Genomic DNA, 22,196 nt, shown 5'->3' with positions numbered 1-22,196 from the left:
TCTCTGACAGGAGACTCTGCCAGGCGTTCCCAGCAAACCCTCACAATGCGTTTGGGCCTGCCAGGTCTGTCCGGCATCCTCCCCACCATCGCAGCCAACTCACCACCAGGTGGTGATCGGTAGAAAGCTCCGCCCCTCTCTTCACCCGAGTGTCCAAAACATGAGGCCGCAAATCCGATGACACAACTACAAAGTCGATCATGGAACTGCGGCCTAGGGTGTCCTGGTGCCAAGTGCACATATGGACACCCTTATGTTTGAACATGGTGTTTGTTATCGACAATCTGTGACGAGCACAAAAGTCCAATAACAGAACACCACTCGGGTTCAGATCCGGGCGGCCATTCTTCCCAATCACACCTCTCCAGGTTTCACTGTCGCTGCCAACATGAGCGTTGAAGTCCCCCAGTAGAACGAGGGAATCACCCGGGGGAGCACTCTCCAGTACTCCCTCGAGTGAATCCAAAAAGGGTGGGTACTCTGAGCTGCTGTTTGGCGCGTAAACGCAAACAACAGTCAGGACCCGTCCCCCCACCCGAAGGCGGAGGGAAGCTACCCTCTCGTCCACCGGGTTGAACTCCAACGTGCAGGCTTTGAGCCGAGGGGCAACAAGAATTGCCACCCCAGCCCGTCGCCTCTCACTGCCGGCAACGCCAGAGTGGAAGAGAGTCCAGCCCCTCTCAAGAGAAGTGGTTCCAGAGCCCTTGCTGTGCGTCGAAGTGAGTCCGACTATATCTAGCCGGAACTTCTCCACCTCACGCACTAGCTCAGGCTCCTTCCCCCCCAGCGAAGTGACGTTCCACGTCCCAAGAGCCAGCTTATGTAGCCGAGGATCGGACCGCCAAGTGCCCTGCCCTCGGCTGCCGCCCAGCTCACACTGCACCCGACCTCTATGGCCCCTGCTATGGGTGGTGAGCCCATTGGAGGGGGGACCCACGTTGCCTCTTCGGGCTGTGCCCGGCCGGGCCCCATGGGGACAGGCCCGGCCACCAGGCGCTCGCCATCGTGCCCCACCTCCGGGCCTGGCTCCAGAGGGGGGCCCCGGTGACCCGCGTCCGGGCGAGGGAAATCTGGGTCCTTGGTTTGTGTTCTTCATCGAGGTCTTCGAGCTGCTCTTTGTCTGATCCCTCACCTAGGACCAGTTTGCCTTGGGAGACCCTACCAGGGGGCATAAAAACCCCCGGACAACATAACTCCTAGGATCATTGGGACACGCAAACTCCTCTACCACGGTAAGGTGGCAGCTCAGAGAGGAGATATATATATATATATATATATATATATATGTGTATATATATATATATATATATATATATATGTATATATATGTGTATATATATATATATATGTGTGTATATATATATATATATGTGTGTATATATATATATATATATATATATATATATATATATATATATATATATATATATATATATATATATATATATATATATATATATATATATATATATATATATATATATATATATATATGTATATATATATATATATATATATATATATATATATATATGTGCGCACAGGCAGGCCAAAAGGTTTGGGCACACCTTCTCCTCATTCAATGTGTTTTCTTTATTTTCATGACTATTTACATTGTAGATTGTCACTGAAAGCATCAAAACTTTGAATGAACACATGTGGAGTTATGTACTTAACAAAAAAAAGGTCAAATAACTGACATGTTTTATATTCTAGTTTCTTTAAAATAACCGCCCTTTCATTAACCACACTCTTGATTACTGCTTTGCACACTCTTGGCATTCTCTCGATGAGCTTCAAGCACAGCTGTGAAGTGAAAACCATTTCAGGTGACTACCTCTTGAAGCTCATCAAGAGAATGCCAAGAGTGTGCGAAAAAGTAATCAGCAAAGTGTGGCTATTTAACTAACAAGCGAATGGACAAACAAATAATGCACTCCTAAAATGTTTTATGTTATTTTTATTTTGTCAATGATTTATCCTTGCTGGAGGCAAACACTCTACTAAGTTACATTAATCTATATTAATGTGTTGTTATTTATGTATTGCATAAACATATACATTTTTGTATGTTTTTAACAATTAAATAACATTTAAAAAATATTTTTAAAAATAAAGAGCTTTGCATCATACAGTATGCTATATAAAACATAGTTAGTCTCAGTTTCTCTATTTTATTTCCCTCAGTATTACAGCAGTGTCCTGTTATGTCTGTCCTCTCTTTTGTAGACAAACATTCATCAGCATCTCATTGGATCCAAACACTGCTCTCCTAAAATCACCACGCCCTCCGAGGTCAGAGGAAGTGGCGTCCTAGGCAACGGGGACGCGGCGAGATCAGTGGCCAGCCATGACACTTTAAGATCCAGTTACGCAGAACTCCAGCCGGGCCAGCAGCTTCATCACAGCGCCCTCCTGGAGGACGCCTTCTCCAAAGTCATCAGGGAGGATTCAAGCAAGGCCAACAGTGACAACATCCCGAGGGAGGAAGGTAACGTACCACAGAAGAAGGACATCAGCTTCAGACTGGGTCAGCGCAGAGCTCTTTTTGGCAAGCGTAAACAGCTGAGTGACTACGCCTTAGTCTGCGGGATGTTCGGCATCGTCGTCATGGTGATTGAGACTGAGCTGTCCAGAGGATTCTACAGCAAGGTATACAGTATTTATTTTTTAAACATTTGTGCAAGGACCTATGGAACGCCCACTTTATCCATACTTTTGCCCTTTTTACAGGACTCCACGTACTCTTATGTGCTCAAAGGCCTTATTAGTGTTTCTACTGCTATCCTACTGGGTCTCATTGTAATGTACCATGCCAGGGAAATACAAGTAAGTAGTTGGACACATTTACTGATATTTTTTATGCTTTAAACTTATTTTTTCCACACTTTATTTATGTAAATCAATTATTATACAGTACTTTTTGACTCAAACTTTAATTTGATTTGATGCATGTATGTTACTACACTGTAAAAAAAAAAAAAGAAAAAAAAAGTGTAGTCCAAAGTCCATTTGTGGCCCGCAGCTCTAGTTTTGTTGGCCTGCACCATATTGTGGGGAAAACAACAGTAAAAATGTAAGAAAAAATGGATAAATGATGTAATGCAATGAGAAAAAATAGAAAATGTTGATACTAACAATAACAACATACATTGTCATTTATACAACAAAGCTGACACAAAGTTTTGTCTTTCAAGATATACAATAGGAGAGCCATCAAACCCTTGTTTATCTCTGTTAATCGGTTCCGAATGACGGTGGTCAATGAATTTCAATGAAGTTGGAATCCCTCCAGTCACCTTTACACTCGTTCAGCCAATCATTGGACAATGGCCATAATACTGAACGGCGCACTCTGATTGGTTTGGTCTCATACTGTATATTGTAATCAGAATAATTGGCCAAGTATGTTTAACACACAAATAATTGGACTTGGTACTTGTGCTCTCATTGCTAAAAGCAAGAAACAAATAAAAACTTAACTATGTGAGAGCACAGTAGGGGCCGATACAAAATACGTGGACTATGCTTTAAAAAATGTTTGAACCATGATGTGGTGAGGCATTACTGTACAAAGTAAACATTAGGGGTGTGAATCTTTTGGGCACCAAACGATGCGATCCGATTCCTGGGGTGACCAATCGATTCAGAATCGATTCTCGACTCAACACGATTCGCAATTCAAACCGGTTCTCGTAATGTATTATTATTCTGTATAATAATTATAATTAATCTTTTTAAAAACAGGTTGCAGGTCAGAAAAGCAATTTCTGGTTGCATGGAGATGGCCTAAAAACGTATTTTTAATATTAGTTTTTATTTAAAAAACAAAAACAAAAACAAAATGCTTTTTTTCCCCCCTTTTTAAATAGTTTTTTTTTTAAATTATGGCTTGATTTAGAATTGGGAATTAATAAGAATCGTGATTGGGATGTAAATCTTTTATTTCCCCATATAGTAAATATGATTTCTTTGATGCTCAAACTGTTTGGTTTTGTCTTGAAAAAAAAAATGTCACACAAAAAAAACAAGTTGTTTTCCTCACTACGGTAGGATGAAAACATCCTTGCCCAGGCACACCCTCCTGGTGTTGGAGTATAAATATTTGGGGTTTTGGCACCAGCCACAAGAATAGATCTGACCAATGTAAGTCTAGGACTAGATCTGACTAATGTAAGTCTGATCTGACCAATGTACGGTAAGTCTAAGACTGGATCTGACCAATGTAAGTCTGATCTGACCAATGTAAGTCTAATCTGACCAATGTAAGTCTAGGACTAGATCTGACCAATGTAAGTCTAGGACTAGATCTGACCAATGTAAGTCTAGGACTAGATCTGACCAATGTAAGTCTGATCTGACCAATGTACGGTAAGTCTAAGACTGGATCTGACCAATGTAAGTCTGATCTGACCAATGTAAGTCTGATCTGACCAATGTAAGTCTAGGACTAGATCTGACCAATGTAAGTCTATGACTAGATCTGACCAATGTAAGTCTATGAGCATGAACTGATAAGCCTACTTGGATGAGAGGCGAAACGAAACGTCTTCTAAGACAAACCAAACAGTTCAATTGCGATGGATTGAATGCCGTGAGAAAAAAAATCTGTCTTGAAAAAGAGAGGTCGTCTTATATTCGGGTCAATACGATATTTAAGCATGTACTTTCTTCTCTTGGTATTCATGCTCTGTTGAGGAACTAAAGGACTAACTGTCCTTTCCTCAGCTGTTCATGGTGGACAACGGTGCAGACGACTGGAGGATCGCTGTCACATTTGAGCGGGTTCTCTTGGTGGTGTTGGAGCTCCTCGTCTGCGCCATCCATCCCATCCCGGGACAGTATGTGTTCAGCTGGACTGCTCGCCTGGCCTTCAGCTACGCCACATCGGTAGCGGACGCCGACGTGGACATCATCCTGTCCGTCCCCATGTTCCTGCGCCTCTACCTGATCGGCCGGGTCATGCTGCTCCACAGCAAGCTCTTCACCGACGCTTCGTCCCGCAGCATCGGTGCGCTCAACAAGATTAGTTTTGACACTCGTTTTGTCATGAAGACCCTGATGACCATCTGCCCCGGCACTGTCCTGCTGGTGTTCAGTGTGTCCTGTTGGATCATCGCAGCATGGACTGTACGCATATGTGAGAGGTATCAGCACTACTTCCTTTTCATGGGGCTTCCATCGACATAAGGGATGGGCAATAATGAAAATGTTGGTATCAACGAGGGCTGTCAAAAAAAATGATCGCACTAATCATGTAAAAACGCGGATTGATCACAAAATGTGATCACAAAATGTGATCAATCAGTAACAGCTGATGGTTACCCGAAAGGTAGCGCGGGTTGTTATACGGTCAGTGATAAGGTCAATCCATACGCCAGTGAGAAGAAGCCGATTGTGCCCGGCAGGACTTTAAACCCCATTTTTACAAAGTTTTGAGCAAATAAATTACATGATTTCAATACAATAATATATACAATGTTTGTGTGTGACATTTTGACAATACAATTGCATTTGTATCAAAGTATAAGGGTATTTGTAAAGCTAATTTGAATTATGAAAGCAAGGAATATACTACGATTAATCGCGATAATCAACATTCAAAAGTGTGATCAATCTGGTTTTAAGATGTCCAGTATCGTTTGAGAGCACTAGGATTATATCTCCAGGGTTAGGATGCTGATACTGATACTTTTTACTATAACTTTTTTTAAGTTTGCCTTTCATTTGTTGGTCATGATTTTATGTTATATTAGAACTAGGGGTGTCCCGATCTGATGTTGATATCGGTCCGATATAGGATCTAAAATCTCCGATACAAGCAGTCCTGCGGTTAGAAACTAAATGTTCTTGAATAAGCAAATAGGTTTGGTCTTTTCTTGTATTTTAGTAAAAAAATGTTTTTAAAGGGCTAGCAGCTACGCAACAGCTAAGCATGTGAACATTTTTTTTACTTAATTGAACAATATTGATGTCTAAATCTCAACATTTGTCATTATAACAAAATATCAAATAATGAAAGTACCCAGTAACAAACGTGTCCGCATCATTCATCTTACTGTGCCATAAGTTTAAACTAATGAATTATTGTGACCACTAGTGTCAACAAAAAAAAAACAATTAGCTCTCCACTTCAACTTAATGACAGCATAAATCCATTCCAGATTATTAATAATAGAGAGGTTAGTGTTTTTCATATTGACCATTGTTCTCTGTTTGACTAAATTCCCTTGGTCAAACCTTTTTCTAACATTCCACACTGCAAAATGATAAAAGTATATATGATTCGGTCTGATATCGTGTGGAATCAATATCAGTATCAGCCAATACTCAAGGCTCCTATATCGGTAAAACATTTTAAAAATGGGGACACTTTTTTTTAAAACATAAAACACACAGGACGAAGACAAAATGCTGTACATATATCAGATTTGTGAATATTTCAACAAATATAATACAAGGAATTTAAAATTTAGCAAACTAAAGTCAATAGTTTAAAATAATTATACAAAAGCAAAAACGACTATTGGCTCGTGACTCAAATCTTTAGGTTTTTTTGCCCACAAATCCTGAATTTGTAAATTATATAAGCAGTGATTCTCAACCTGTGGTAGACGGGCTCCCTCTAGTGGTGCGCCAAAGAATCACTTGATTAAGGTACAGCGTTTCATTGTCCTATAATTAAACCCAGTGTTGCTGTTTCAAACTGTTTAACGTTACAGTGGCCTAAAAATATTTAATATACTTGTTAAATAAAACCTCGGCCTTGTTTAAATGAATATTTAGGCCTACTAGCGATTGTATTTTAATGTTAGTCATTATGGTGGTACTTAGAGAGCCAAGTTTTTTCTGAAATGGTACTTGGTTAAAAAAAAAAAAAAGTTTGATAATCACTTAATATAACAATATGAACAACATACAAAATATCGGTATCTTCACCCTTGGTATTGATACTATCCATATTTATATCGACCCCGAACTCCTCCTCCTCCATAATGTACCTGTGTTCTACAGTATAAAACTGACAAGGTGGTGTTGTGTTCCAAAAGGTATCATGATGCACAGGAGGTGACCAGCACCTTTCTGGGAGCCATGTGGCTGATCTCCATCACCTTCCTGTCCATCGGCTATGGCGACATGGTGCCTCACACTTACTGTGGAAAGGGAGTTTGCTTGTTAACAGGAATCATGGTAAGGCTCATTCATATTGTAGACTTGACTTTTGGCCGATACCTATGTGAAATCCAAACAATATTAGGACGAATCTTAGCACACACTTATTATTTTGTAGTGTGGAATGTTAGAAAAGGCTTGATCAAGTGAAATCAATAATAACATTGGGTGGTAGGTATGTAAACACCAGTGACGTGCAGTCAGGGGAGGCAGGTGAGGCGGGGCCTCACATGCCATCATGGAAAGAAAAAAAAATGTAAAAAGAAAAAAAAAAATTTTAATTGTTATATGTATCCAGTGATTATACTATAAAGTTATTTTCCATTTAACTTAACCAGTTTTAGATTATTTTTATTCAAAATCGCTGAATTTTCACATTTGCCGTTCAAATACTGAGAAGAGACGGTGCGGTGAGTCAGCAGCCAGTTGAGGCACATCACTGAGTTGAGCCTCACCATGGATTGCGCAATGACTCGGCTAACTGCTGGCCTGCTGTGCAGTGAGACCGTATTGCTATATGAATTATATTATACATTTCCATAGTTTAGTTAGCTGAGGTATATAATGTACAGTGTATTTTGTCAACAACTGTATGTGTGTAACGTATTTCTTGTGCTGAGCAATTATAAAATGGCTGCGAAGACGTACTGTGTGAGGCTCGCAGTAATCCCGCCTCCTGGTGGTAGAGGGCGCTAGTGATCCCAGAGATCATTCTTGCGACTACTACTGCAGAAGAAGTGACAACAAGTAGCAACAGTTGGCAGCGATCGTTTATTTTTTTCTCTTGCCTGGACTATTAACATGGACGATTACATATCTAAAATAAAACAGTTTTCTAAACTGGACTTTCAATCGAAGCAGGAGGTAATACTTAAAGGAAGATCTCCATCGAGACAGAGAGACTTCTAAAACTGAAGAAAGATAAGGAAGACTTCTATAAACAAGTTATCGATGCTTTTGTTCAAAAGGAGTGGCGCATGGACTTCATTTATAAGTAAAGGTAAGACCATAATAACGTTTTTTTTATTAAATGTGCTTTTTGTGTGCTACAGTTTGTATGTGTAAAGTTAAAGTTAAGTTAAAGTACCAATGATTGTCACACACACTAGGTGTGGTGAAATTTGTCCTCTGCATTTGACCCATCACCTTGATCACCCCCTGGGAGGTGAGGGGAGCAGTGGGCAGCAGCGGCGCCGCGCCCGGGAATCATTTTTGGTGTTTTAACCCCCAATTCCAACCCTTGATGCTGAGTGCAAGCAGGGAAGAATGCTGGTATGAGCTTTTAAACATAACCCGTTAACTGCTGCCAATCAAATGGTAAATAAGATACTCTTTAGGGTTCATATATTTGTAAATCTGACTGTGATGAAGTCAGTGCCTCACCAGCCATCAACCTCACCGCACGTCACTGGTAAACACTAACCTGCAGTGTTAGTTTCTGGCGACACCTGGTGGCCACAATAATTAATACGGGACGGCGTGGCGCAGTGGAAGAATGGCCGTGCGCGACCCGAGGGTCCCTGGTTCAATCCCCACCTAGTACCAACCTCGTCATGTCCGTTGTGTCCTGAGCAAGACACTTCACCCTTGCTCCTGATGGGTGCTGGTTAGCGCCTTGCATGGCAGCTCCCTCCATCAGTGTGTGAATGTGTGTGTGAATGGGTAAATGTGGAAGTAGTGTCAACGCGCTTTGAGTACCTTGAAGGTAGAAAAGCGCTATACAAGTACAACCCATTTATTTATCATTTAATTAAGCGTATGGCGCAGTAAACTGAATGATTATTTATATATATACTGTATATATATATATATATATATATATATATATATATATATATATATATATATATATGTGTGTTTATAAATGTGTAGGTGTGTGTGTGTGTATGTATGTATACATATATGCAGGCACGTGCACACATAGGGCCCTATGGGTGCTTGAGCCCCTGCCCTTTTTTGCCTCGTCTTAAAAAGTGCCCTCTGCCTGTGTGTGTGTGTTTTTTTTGTTTGTTTGTTTGTTTTTCTTTAAATAACATTAATAAATTCCTGTCAGGGATGTAAAAAAACCAGCGGTACAAAAACTCCACGTTTTCTTGTAATACCGGGTTGTTTGAGCCTGCCGCTTCCGCCAGAGAGGGAGAGAGAGGGCGAGTGAGTGAGTAAGTGAGAGGAGAGAGAGCCAACTGCGCCCCTGAGGAGACTTGACAGAGGAGCAACTTGAACCTGTGAATTATGGTCTAGTCGCCGTCCACTTATTCAGCATCTAATATGGGTAACATTTCATTATTATTCTATAATTCAATGTGTCAGTTTCTGTTTTTGCCGGACGTCGGAGCACGGCGCATCAATTGAGCACGGCACATCCATTCCGCACAGAGCAGAGCGGATCGTGCGGGACAGGAAGTAGTGTACAAAATACAAAATAAAACACCAGGTTAATTTTCAAAATAAAATGCACTGTCTTTACGGCGGATCACATTTCTCTCACAGTAGAGGTTTAGATATAAAGTTTATTGTGAGTTTGCTATTACTGTGTGGGTTAACAAAATAATAATAATAATGATAATAATAACAATAATAATACTACGAAGAATAATGATAATGATAATAACAATAATAATAATAATAATTATTATTATTATTATTATTAATAATAATAATTTCAGCATTCTGGGGATATAAGATGTAGGTTATCTGTTAGGAATATTACCATCTGTATTTAAACTTGATTCATGTTGATTATGCCTGCAGCACAATGCCAAAAAAAGAAAGGATACAGAAAAGGAAGGAGAAGGAGCGCCAGGAAGCAGCTAAGGGTAGCAGACCTCTTAATGTATGGCTAAAACCAAGTACTAGCATCATGGAAGCCCTGAATTTACATTGAGGAGCATATTTGGGTATGGGTGGCCTCCATCCTACAGCCCTCTACTGGCCCCTGGTCCATATTTTTGGCCCTGTATTGCGTTTCAGTTGTTTAGTCTGAGCATTAAGTGAGAAAGACCATAAGTTACAACTTGATGGTGTTTTCATCAAGTTAAGGGAAGAAGGACAGATTTTCACAATGAAGTTTTTACCATTTGGGTATTTTTTTTTGTATTTTTTTTTTCAAAGTTCATGTTGCACTGTTCAATGTTCAATATTAAAGTGCTTATCTTTAACAATAAATAGCCTAATAATAAACCAGTGTTGTGTTGCTTTTCGTGTCTTCCAAGCCTATGATAATGTGAATTAACTCATTATGACAATAATTTGTTGACACAAAAGAAATGGCAATCACTTTTACCTACAAAGGACACACAGCTAAGTAGTTAGCTTCCTATTAGCAAATTAAATTTTACATTAATTTCCATATTGTGCAAAGGACCAAAAAAAAATTTCCTGCCCTTTGAGCCCCTGCCCCTCTATAATCATGTGCACGTCCCTGCATATATGTATATATGTGTATATACAGTATATACATACATATTACAGTATGTGTGTGCGTGTATATGTATGTATATAAATGTGTGTATATACTGTATATCATATGTACGTGTATATGTTTGTGTGTGTGAGAGATTATACATATTTATACACACATATACTGTATATATATATATATATATATATATATATATATATATATACAGTACAGGCCAAAAGTTTGAACACACCTCCTCATTCAATGTGTTTTCTTTATTTTCATGAAGGCATCAAAACTATGAATGAACACATGTGGAGTTATGTACTTAAGAAAAAAAGGTGAAATAACTGAAAACATGTTTTATATTCTAGTTTCTTCAAAATAGCCACCCTTTGCTCTGATTACTGCTTTGCACACTCTCGGCATTCTCTCGACCAGCTTCAAGCACACCTGTGAAGTGAAAACCATTTCAGGTGACTCATCGAGAGAATGCCAAGAGTGTGCAAAGCAGTAATCAGAGCGAAGGGTGGCTATTTTGAAGAAACTAGAATATAAAACGTGTTTTCAGTTATTTCACCTTTTTTTCTTAAGTACATAACTCCACATGTGTTCATTCATAGTTTTAAATAATTTTGTACTTAAACTTGGGACATCCCGCGGGAATGTGCTAGTGGACCGTATTTCGGGGACCCCTTCTGTAGAGTCATCACCAAGGGCACGTTGCAGGAATATACACAAAATAAAAGGAGTGATAGTACAAACTTAAACAAAATGCATTGCTCCTTTTTTATAGGTATGTAAATAAAATGAATCTGTGTGAGCTAAAATCCACCATTTGTTTATTCTAACAACTTTCATGGTGTACTCGTACCCACATTGTCACAGAGCCTGGTGTAATTACTGTATTTACTGTTTCTGCCCTCAGGGAGCAGGCTGTACAGCGCTGGTGGTCGCCGTGGTTGCAAGGAAGTCCGAACTCACCCGAGCTGAGAAGCACGTCCATAACTTCATGATGGATACGCAGCTCTATAAAAAGGTCTGACGTGTATTTTGTTTCGTTTTATTGATATCCAAACAAGGATTTATCTCCCTGTTTTGGCTCTCAGATAAAAAACACAGCAGCCAATGTGTTGAGGGAGACGTGGCTGATCTACAAGCACACCAAGCTGGTGAAGAAAGTGGATCGTGCACGAGTGCGCCACCATCAGCGGAAATTCCTGCAAGCCATCCACCAGTGCGTACGCATTTGTCGTGTTACACATTCTAAAGTCATTCATCACTGTGACTTTTAATAACCTTGCTTATATTAAATTAGTCCCTCCAGATGTTGCCATTGTGCCAATTCATGCAAATTCAACAAATCCCCGTGAATTATGTGCAGCCTTGCAACTCAGTGTATCGTTCACAACTTCCCACATTTTGCCAAAACCCAATCAAATTTGTCTGAACTGTCTAATCCCTATGTGTCAAGGCCAGCGGGCCAGATCCAGCCCGCGAATGAATGATCTATGGCCCCCGGGATGATATTTGATTAGTATTAGAACCGGCCCGCAGGCCACAGCCGCCTGCTGCTGTTTTGCACACACCAATACTCCATCAGTGTTGGCGCTAGGAATTATCAAAATGGGGTCCCAGGGACCCCATCAAGTCATAAAAATGGGGTCCCACAGTAAATTTTTGGGGTCCCACTTTTTTGTAACCATTTTGAAAACCAATTATACATGTATGCATTATCCTGTTATATCTCACATTCTATATTGTGTTTTGGAAAAAGGTTGTCATCAACATTCTTTAATTTATTTTAAAAAATGTATACAAAAGAAAACAATTTTTTATGCATATGTAAATTTGTTCAGTTAGAAACATTCATTCACTTTCTTCTTTCCTTCATGGATCTAAACTTTACCGCTGCCGGTATTTTTTTCTATATTTTTATTGTAATATTTTCAAAATGTTTTTGTTCTATTTTCGGACAAAGAAAACAATCTGAAGTTGTCTTTATTTTGTAGTTTTAATGCCATGATTTTATTAGTCCGGCCCGCGTGTGCACAGATTTCCCTCCATGCGGCCCCTGAGCTAAAATGAGTTTGACACCCCTGGTCTAATCCAATGGTTCTCAAACTTTTTCACCAGGTAACAAGTAAACACTCGGCTCTCCAAGTACCACCTTAATGACCAACATTAAAATGACAGTAGCGTAGTTGGCCTAAATATTCATTAAAAACAATGCAGACGTTTTATTCAACGAGTATATTTATTATTTTGGCCACTGTTACATTACAATGTTTGAACGGTAATATTGTCTTTGAATATTTTAATTTTCCTGAGGGAACTCTCCTGAAGGAATCAATAAAGTACTATCTATCTATAGGACAATAAAACACTGTCCATAAATAATGAATTAAATCTTTGGCGTACCACAGCATGACAATCACTGGTCTAATCCAAACTTGTGTTTGTTGCTTGTGCGGACGTGAAACAAGATATGAAGTCTTTATTGCTTAAACTGCACAATTGTTGTCCTTCCACATACTGTAGCTCAGACCTACTTTCAGTTCATGTCTACGCCGTTAAGGCTTCTGGGTAATATAGTATACAAGCATTTAGAAACACGCTGGCGTGATGACTTTTATATGTTTATATATTTATTAAACCTTTATTTATCCAGGGTAAGGCTATTAAGAACAAATTTTCATTTGCAACGCTGACCTAGCAAAGAGGCAGCATATACATGTTAGAGAAGCTGAAGTGTGATGATAATCTCTCATTTAAAAACAGAAATTACCACTGTAGCTCACTCAATAGTTCACAAATGTTCTTAATGTTTGGGCTTTGAAAGACTTTGTTTGCTTTTCTTTTTATAATTACAATTACTACTATTACTAATTATTAGGGGTGTAACGGTACACAAAAATTTCGGTTCGGTACATACCTCGGTTTAGAGGTCACGGTTCGGTTCATTTTCGGTACAATAAGAAAACTACAAAATATACATTTTTTTGGTTATTTATTTACCAAATTTGCAAACAATGGCTTTATCCTTTTAACATTGGGAACACTATAATAATTCTGCCCACGTTAATCAACATTAAACTGCCTTAAGTTGTTGCTCAGATTAAAAAAAAATGACAAAACTTTTTTTCTTCTACATATAAAAAGTGCGACATTAAACAGTTTCAAGTCAACTCATCATGCTTAATTTATTACAGCATTTAGGAAGCCTGTAATTGATTTTTATTATGTAAATGTTATATTTGTATCAACATGTGATAGCAGGGACCCTGCCATTCAAAACTAGGCTCCTCCATTACTAATGATTAATGTAACTATAGCTGAAAAAATAGTACAATAGCAATAGGAGAGACTATTCATCCCTGAACACCATGGAGTTCATGTAGGCTTTATGATGCACTTACATTATTATATCAACTATCAGAGACAGAAACTCTTCATTTAACATAATGTCCTTTTTTGCTGCTTCAACACAGCTCTATCAACACAGAAAAAGGTAAAGTGAAATAGCAGACAGACAGGGCTTTGCTGTCTGTAACACACACACACACACACACACACACACACACACACACACACACACGCACACACACACACACACACACACACAAAAGCTAATTAGCCTTCACCTCAAGCCAGGACTGCGAGCGAGCTGAGCTGCAGTTTATATTTCTAGAAGGTCAACGGGCTCATAGTGATGTTACTAGTAGTTGACTGGGATGTGTTTATTATAATTTGGGGAGAGTCCGCTGCCTGATGCTTACCTTTTAAACGCTAAGCACTGACTACATGTGCTCTGAATACGCACTGCTGATTGGCTGTTACCGCTCTGAATACGCACTGCTGATTGGCTGTTACCGCTCTGTATGTAACCAATCAGATGGTTGTGTGGGTGGGACAATGCTGGGTGCTGTGTACTGACAGAGACAGGCAGAAGGAAGCGGAGCAGCTTGTTAAGACTTTAGCTTAGCTTAATATTTCGTGTGGAAACTCGTTCGGTACACCTCCGAACCGAACCGAACCCCCCGTACCGAAACGGTTCAATACAAATACACGTACCGTTACACACCTACGAGTTATAGTGAAAGCAGTCCAGCAATTTGACATTGCACTCTGGATATGTGCTTATATTTTCATCTCAGGTCTACTTATAAGTCTGTTCCGTATGAAACGATGTTTTAAGGTACTAGTTACAATGAACACTTAAAACACTTATGACAAATTCCTAAAATCACAAGTTCAATGTCGTTGGAAAAAAATAGGTCTCAAAACATCGGAACGTTTTTAAAAAGCTGCCGCAAATTTAGGCTTTAAGCCGCAGCAATCACAAAAAAAAGACTGCGGAATCCTGGAGGGGCTGTTAAACATTCATTTTGCATTGACATTTTTGGAGTGAAAATGCAGCTACTGTCTGTCTTAAGTTGTTTGTCCAGACTAAAATGTACGTAACTTTGTTTTGTTTAAGACTGCGCAAAGTTAAAATGGAGCAAAGGAAGCTAACTGACCAAGCCAACACCATTGCGGATCTTGCAAAGGTATGTACAAAATATAGCTTTCACTTTTTCAAATCATAAATATTCAGCAATAATCTGTCAAAATTTGGTGAAAACTGTTGATTTAGTCCAGTGGTGTCAACTCATTTTTATTGCAGTTATGGCTGATCTCAGAAGCCCTTTTGTATATGTGAATATTAACATATAATAGCCTCGTTACACACATATAATAGGTAACATATTATAATATGCTACATATTATATGTTTTACAAACGGAGCGATGGATAACATGCTCTGAAATCGTAAGTCCAGGTGACCAGCATGAATTTAAGAGAAAAAAATGCTTGCAACATCTTGCTGCATGTTTAGGTTAATGTTAAAGTGCAGAACCTATGCAATATGTCAAAATGAAAAGAACAAATACATTTAACCAGAAGGTGTTTTATTACACCCAGTCTTTCATAGGCCATATAAATGATGTGGCGGGCCATGGTAAATGACTTGGCGGACCACGTTAATTACTGTGTCGGGCCAGATGTTGCCCTTGCACAAATTTAACCTGTCTGGAATGTATAAAATATGTATTGAATACAGTTGTTTTTCATTCATTGCTGTTAATTGGCTCCAAACCCGATTGTGATAAGTGAATTTCCACAAAGCAGAGCATAAAAAATGTGTTAACTAGAGATGGCCGAAAAATGCGTTAAAATATAATATTGGAAATTATCGGTATCGTTTTTTTTGTTTTTTTATTAAATCAACATACAAAACACAAGATACACTTACAATTAGTGCACGAACCCAAAAAACCTTCCTCCCCCATTTACACTCATTCACACTCATTCACACAAAAGGGTTGTTTCTTTCTGTTATTAATATTCTGGTTCCTACATTATTTATCAATATATAACAATACAGTCTGCAAGGGATACAATCCGTAAGCACACATGATTGTGCGTACTGCTGGTCCACTAATAGTAGTAACCTTTAACAGTTAATTTTACTCATTTTAATTAATTACTAGTTTCAATGTAACTGTTTTATCTTGTTTTACTTTCTTTTTTATTCAAGAAAATGTTTTTAATTTATTTATCTTATTTTATTTTATCAATTATTTTTTAAAGTACCTTATCTTCACCATACCTGGTTGTCCAAATTAGGCATAATAATGTGTTAATTCCACGACTGTATATATCGGTTGATATCGGTATCGGTAATTAAAGAGTTGGACAATATCAGAATATTGGATATCGGCAAAAAGCCATTATCGGACATCCCTAGTGTTAACAATCTTCTAAAAACATTTTTTTATGTTATTTATTTATTAATTAACTATATAGACCTACTGTACAGTAAGTAATGCATATGACATAAATAAGACAAACTGTACAGCAGGGATATTTAACTGAAGTATTTTGAGGGCCACATTTCCAGAAAGCTAAGGACCATACTTCTCATTCCACTGTAAGTCACAATTTGTATATTCCGTAGAACCGGCGTCCTCTACAGTAGACATTTGATTTTGGACTATTTATTTTGTCAGAGTGACAGGAACACTCTGCTGTTTTTGAGGACCTTCTGCAACAAATCAAATAAAAAATCATCTCTGTGACAGCACTTAGATTTGTAGTAGCAAATTGTTTATAACACCTCAGTCTTACAAGTTTTTTTTTTCAACTGAACTGGTAGTCCACCAGTTGAATAGCCCAAATGATGAAAAAGAGAGGATCTAAAACAGAACCTTGAGAAACACCACTAGTATAAAAGTAAAGGAGTTGAACAAATGACTACGGACTTCCTCTGAAGTAAACAAGCAACACTTTACTTACATAAATCACATTCTGAAAAATAATTGCCAAAAAGGAGAGGACCTAAAGGGGTGCCTTGAGGCTTAATTTAAGCCAAACATTTGTCAAATGTGCTTAAATATGCATATTTGTGACTACTAATAGGCCATAGTCAAACACAAGAGCAAGACTGTGGTGACTTTTTAAAAACTAATTCTATTTAGAAAAAGCAAGATAGAGTGAAGCCACCCGAGTTGACGCTCTAATATTCTTTATTACCGGTACATGTCAAACTTTTTATGAATATTGTCCACACTTTTTTCATTTAGTGTACAGTAATACTGAAGGATGGGAGTGGCCACTTTCATTTTTTACCCATTTGTGCATGAAAATAAGATAAAAGCAATCCAATGTTGGTCAGGATATGCTAAATTAAAATACTCAATGGTATGTTTTATTGTTTAATTATATTCTTCGAATATGCTGAGGTCCAACGTCTTATTTTTTTTTACATTTCTCCCTCTTGTTACTCCGCAGACTCAGAACATGATGTACGATCTGGTGTCGGACCTGCAGCATCGCAGCGAGGAGCTGGACCGCAGGATTATGGCCCTGGAGAACAAACTGGACTTCATGCTCGCCAACATGCACTCGCTGCCTGATGTGCTCTCTCAAGCAATAACTAAGATTCAAAAAGACTTCCTTGATGACTTGGCCTGTCGCGTCCACTTCCTGTCCTCCTCCCTGAGCTCAGAGTGTTGCTCTGTTCCCGCCGGGCCGCTCGGTCCTGCGGGCCCCGCCTCATCGCAGATGCCATACAGCTGATCGGCTTCAAACTTGTCACCTAAAACTTGTCGTTTTGGCAACTTTTATGCAATGTGTACATTTTGTGTACAGAGCAGCTCCAAATACTAGGACTGCGGGAAGGGCAGCTCATTATTTTTTCATTTATTACTCACTAATTTAAGTACTTTTACATTGAGGATTTTTTTTAGATTTTCTTTATTCTCCATGTCTTTATTGTGTATTATTTTGTGTGAATTAAGCATAGACTGTATTAAAATGTGTTCAAACTAAGAAGGGTTTTGGAAACATTGTGGTTAGCTATTTTGATTATAATATAACCTAAATAGACCATAATCAGCCTCAAAACAAGTTGGCAGGTAAATTATTCTTCCACATTTTTTTTTTTTTTTAATATTTTGTGCTTTTTGAGTCTTCTGATTCAACTATGATGTCTTATATGACTTAAGCACATACAAAGATTTTAACTTGTGTTTACTTAGACTGTAAATTGATTTAATGCTCATATGGATTACATTCAATTTAAGCAAGTACTTAGTGAAAATATGACTGTGGTTACAAATTGTGACTCTCTTCAAATATTTGATCATTTATGGGCTGTGTTACTATTGGCTTAACATTTTAAAAGTTGTATTTTTCAAATAACATATTTCTAAAAATAACAACAGTAAAAAATTGGAATGTAAGGAGAAAAAGATGAAATTTTGTAACTAATAATGTCACCTATAACACAAAGTTTTGTCTTCAAAAAAAAAAAAAAAAAAAAAAAAAAATATATATATATATATATATACAGTGTTGGGTTAGTTACTGAAAACCAGTAACTAGTTACAGTTACTAGTTACTTTATTTCAAAAGTAACTCAGTTACTAACTCAGTTACTTACACCAAAAAGTAATGCGTTTCTGTGAAAAGTAACTATTTAGTTACTTTTTTTCTCCTTTTTTTTTAAGGCTCCCATTAATGCCCTTTTAGCCTTCATGTCAGTACTGTTATTGCACTGGAGAATAATACAATCTGTTGATCAACTTGACATGCATTTGCATCACTGAACTCTGCTAAGCAATGTGCTCTACATACAACACACAAAGACAAATATATGTTTCAAAGGGCCAATTTATTTCAGGCCACAACAAATTGACAAAACTATTTGAAATAGCTGCAACATAACATACAAAAGTAACAAAACGCATAATAACAACATAGCTTTAAAGCTGGCTTCACCCAAGGAAGGCACACATGACATACACAAAGCCTAACCAGGCATTTTTTTCTCTCAAGGAATTTTGAAATAAAATAATGTATTCAGGAGATCAACACTGTACTGAAGCCCAGAACACTACACATTTCCCCCGTTTTAGTTTAGAGATAAGGAAAGATTGGCCTGGCCCACTAGCATCCCTCTTTATGTTTGTGAACTTTATAGTCTATACATTTAGAGTGATGTGATAATCAAACACTCTAGAAGTCTAGAATGAAAGAGTATATAAGAGAATTGACAGTGTGTGTACCTTCAGTGATGAGCAGAGGCAGAGTTTGGAGTGTTTTCTTTAGCTCGCTTTCCATGTTTATGTACTCACTGTCCAGGACACTTGGAACATGTTTTCCATGCCATTTGTTGTTTGACGCCGGTATCATTCTAATTAGCTGCCTGAAAACGGGTGACTCCACTGTAGAAATAGCCTGCATGTCTTCTAGCACATACGCTGCAATGGCTCTATCAATGTTGTCCAGGCTAGCAGTCCCTCCGTTAAAATCCTTAGGTGGAGGTGAAGTGGCATCGGAGTCTGTGTCTCTCTTTACTAGCTTCGTCAAAGCATGTTGCTTATGTGGCGTGGCGAAGTTGGGAGAGTGGCCGTGCCAGCAATCTGAGGGTTACTGGTTCAATCCCCACCTTCTACCATCCTAGTCACGTCCGTTGTGTCCTTGAGCAAGACACTTCACCCTTGCTCCTGATGGGTCCTGGTTAGTGCCTTGCATGGCAGCTCCCTCTATCAGTGTGTGAATGTGTGTGTGAATGGGTGAATGTGGAAATAGTGTCAAAGCGCTTTGAGTTCCTTAAAAAGGTAGACAAGCTATACAAGTATAACCCATTTACCATTTATGTAGCTGTTTCAGCAGATTTGAATTGCTGTTTTGGGCAGTATTCCCGGGCGCGGTCACTGCTGCTGCTCACGGCTCCTCTCACCTCCCAGGGGGTGATCGAGGGTGATGGGTCAAATGCAGAGAATAATTTCACCACACCTAGTGTGTGTGTGACAATCATTGGCACTTTAACTTTAAGTAGATAGGATCTTTGATCCAAGACACAACTTACATTTAACTAAAATGTTCTTTTCTTTGTGCTCGACAAAAGAAAAGTAGTGACAATGTCTCCATGTTAAGAAACTCGACTTCTGGCTTCACCATGATGTCTTGTTAGTTGTTATGAGAGTAGCGTATGTGTGTCTGTGTGTGTGGCCCTTTAAGATATGACAGCATGTGAGGTGAGTGACGTCAGTGAGTGAGTGGGCGAGAGAGGTGAGGGAGGCAACAGTGAGTGCTTGCAGGTGCTCTAGCTTGGTGGATGGCTACGTGTAAGACACTAATAAAGTCGCAAAGTTGCAACAAACCGCCGGCCTCGTCATTCACCCTCGAGTCCGGAGCTGTAAAGACCCACTGCCGGGTAAAGTGAAGGGTGTTAGCCCCGAAGTACATAGGCCCTGGAGGAACGTCTCCCCTGCGCTCCGCTCCTCGTTCGAGGAAAGCACGCCTTTTCTTTTCCTTGTGAGACAGAAGGACGACACTTCTTCTGTTTCTAGCCGATACTACATTAAAAAATAACGTAAAATAACGCAGTAACGCATCATGTAGTAACGGTAACTGAGTTACTGAATATAAAAAATAACGCGTTAGATTACTAGTTACCGCCGAAACTAACGGCATTACAGTAACGCGTTAGTCCCAACACTGATTTAGAGTGATGTGATAATCAAACACTCTAGAAGTCTATATATATATATATATATATATATATATATATATATGCTGCCCCCGCGACCCGACCTCGGATAAGCGGAAGAAGATGGATGGATGGATGGATATATATATATATACAGTATATATATATATATATATATATATATATATATATATATATATATTATATATATATATATATATATATATATGTTTTTAAGGAAAAAATATATAATTTTAAAATATATCAAAACGACCCCCCATTCTTGACTTTTCAGTATGAGGCCCTTGTTGAAAAGTTTTTAGACCTTTGATCTAAAATACTAGAGCGTTCAAAATAAAAGTACTCTAAATATAAACAAAGTTAAGTTAGTTAATTAATGAAAAAAATAAAACACTAACTTATAAATTAATTATTTTGAATAATTACAATAACAAACACTGTTAAATTTGTCACTGAACATTACGTATACTATTTATTTTAAGTTAACCAAATCATTGGAGGAAGACAACGTAATTGTTAAAGACTGAACAAATACTGAATGAAGATGAATCATCTCGACTTCCAAGGGGGAAAAAAAATTACACGACTTAAAAAGATTTGACACATTTTAAATTAACTACAACTTTACAATAATAACATGAATTAGGTTTGACTTATAAAGCAGCACGTGTCCAGTTATTCTTTCATTTAGATCCACGTTAATATTTACATATTTATCCTCATTGTTTTTTATTCAATTGTCTTTAATGTCTTTACTTTTTCAAACTGATTTATTTTCTATTTTGTGTTTAATTTTATTTAATCATATATCTTATTTATTACATTTATCCATCCATTTTCTATCGGGGTTAATTTAATTTTTATTGTATTATTTATTTGTTTTAATTTAATATTTGTAATAATTTGTCTTACTCATTAAATGTCTACTTTTATTTGTATGCTTTTAATAAATGTATTTTCCTTAACACTGCACAAACTATATGTTTATGATTGTTTAAATTTGCGTATTGCTATTTTCCCCTTTTCCTTCTTTACTCAGGAAATGACTCAATTAAAATAGCATTTAATAAAACCAAATATTGTAAATGTTAACATGTAAAATATACGGAGAATAGGTAGGATCTGCGTGTTTAAATACACGCAGAACGATTAAAGGTACTTAAATCACGTCTGGCAACACAAAAAAATGTTTTTGGTAATTTTTCGTAATACATTTGTATAATTTGTGTAATAGCATGACGAATAGAAACTGGAATGATTTGTCTGTGTTAGTTTGTGTAAATAGAAAACAAAAACATTCTTGCAAAAAGTAAAGTACCACTAGGTCGAAAATGTTGTTGACTGTACAGTACTCAGGTATCTGCCATCTGTCCGGGTTTCGAGATTTACGGCACTGCATAATCTCGCGATGAATGGTCGGAAGTGAGCTGCACCCACGAGAAGTGTCGTTTCGCGCGCTGAAACTGAGCGCCATTTACACTGCGGAGTGACGGCGCTGCGAACCAATGAAATTCAGCCGGTGGGAGCGCAGCAGCCAATAGCGACGCGGGGTTGGGAAATT

General features: G+C 38.2%; 1 protein-coding gene across 3 annotated transcripts in view; it reads left to right on the top strand.

Moving 5' to 3' along the window:
- LOC133616559 (small conductance calcium-activated potassium channel protein 3-like) overlaps positions 1–17,924 on the top strand; it is a 29,479-nt gene extending 11,555 nt beyond the window's left edge. For 2 of the 3 annotated variants that reach the window (XM_061975970.1, XM_061975969.1), the window contains 8 exons: positions 2,230–2,652; positions 2,734–2,829; positions 4,729–5,147; positions 7,050–7,191; positions 11,502–11,612; positions 11,683–11,810; positions 15,054–15,123; positions 17,407–17,924. In XM_061975970.1, the coding sequence (XP_061831954.1) occupies positions 2,230–2,652; positions 2,734–2,829; positions 4,729–5,147; positions 7,050–7,191; positions 11,502–11,612; positions 11,683–11,810; positions 15,054–15,123; positions 17,407–17,694 (1,677 nt within the window). In that variant the 3' untranslated portion in view covers positions 17,695–17,924. The remainder of the gene's footprint in view (positions 1–2,229; positions 2,653–2,733; positions 2,830–4,728; positions 5,148–7,049; positions 7,192–11,501; positions 11,613–11,682; positions 11,811–15,053; positions 15,124–17,406) is intronic. The other variant, XM_061975972.2, reaches the window with a different exon arrangement.
- The last annotated feature ends 4,272 nt before the right edge of the window (positions 17,925–22,196 follow it).

The sequence above is a fragment of the Nerophis lumbriciformis genome, linkage group LG14 (genome assembly GCF_033978685.3).
Source record: "Nerophis lumbriciformis linkage group LG14, RoL_Nlum_v2.1, whole genome shotgun sequence".
NCBI lineage: Eukaryota > Metazoa > Chordata > Actinopteri > Syngnathiformes > Syngnathidae > Nerophis > Nerophis lumbriciformis.
The sequence above is the reverse complement of the archived record's forward strand: the minus strand, read 5'-3'. Positions and strand labels throughout refer to the sequence as shown.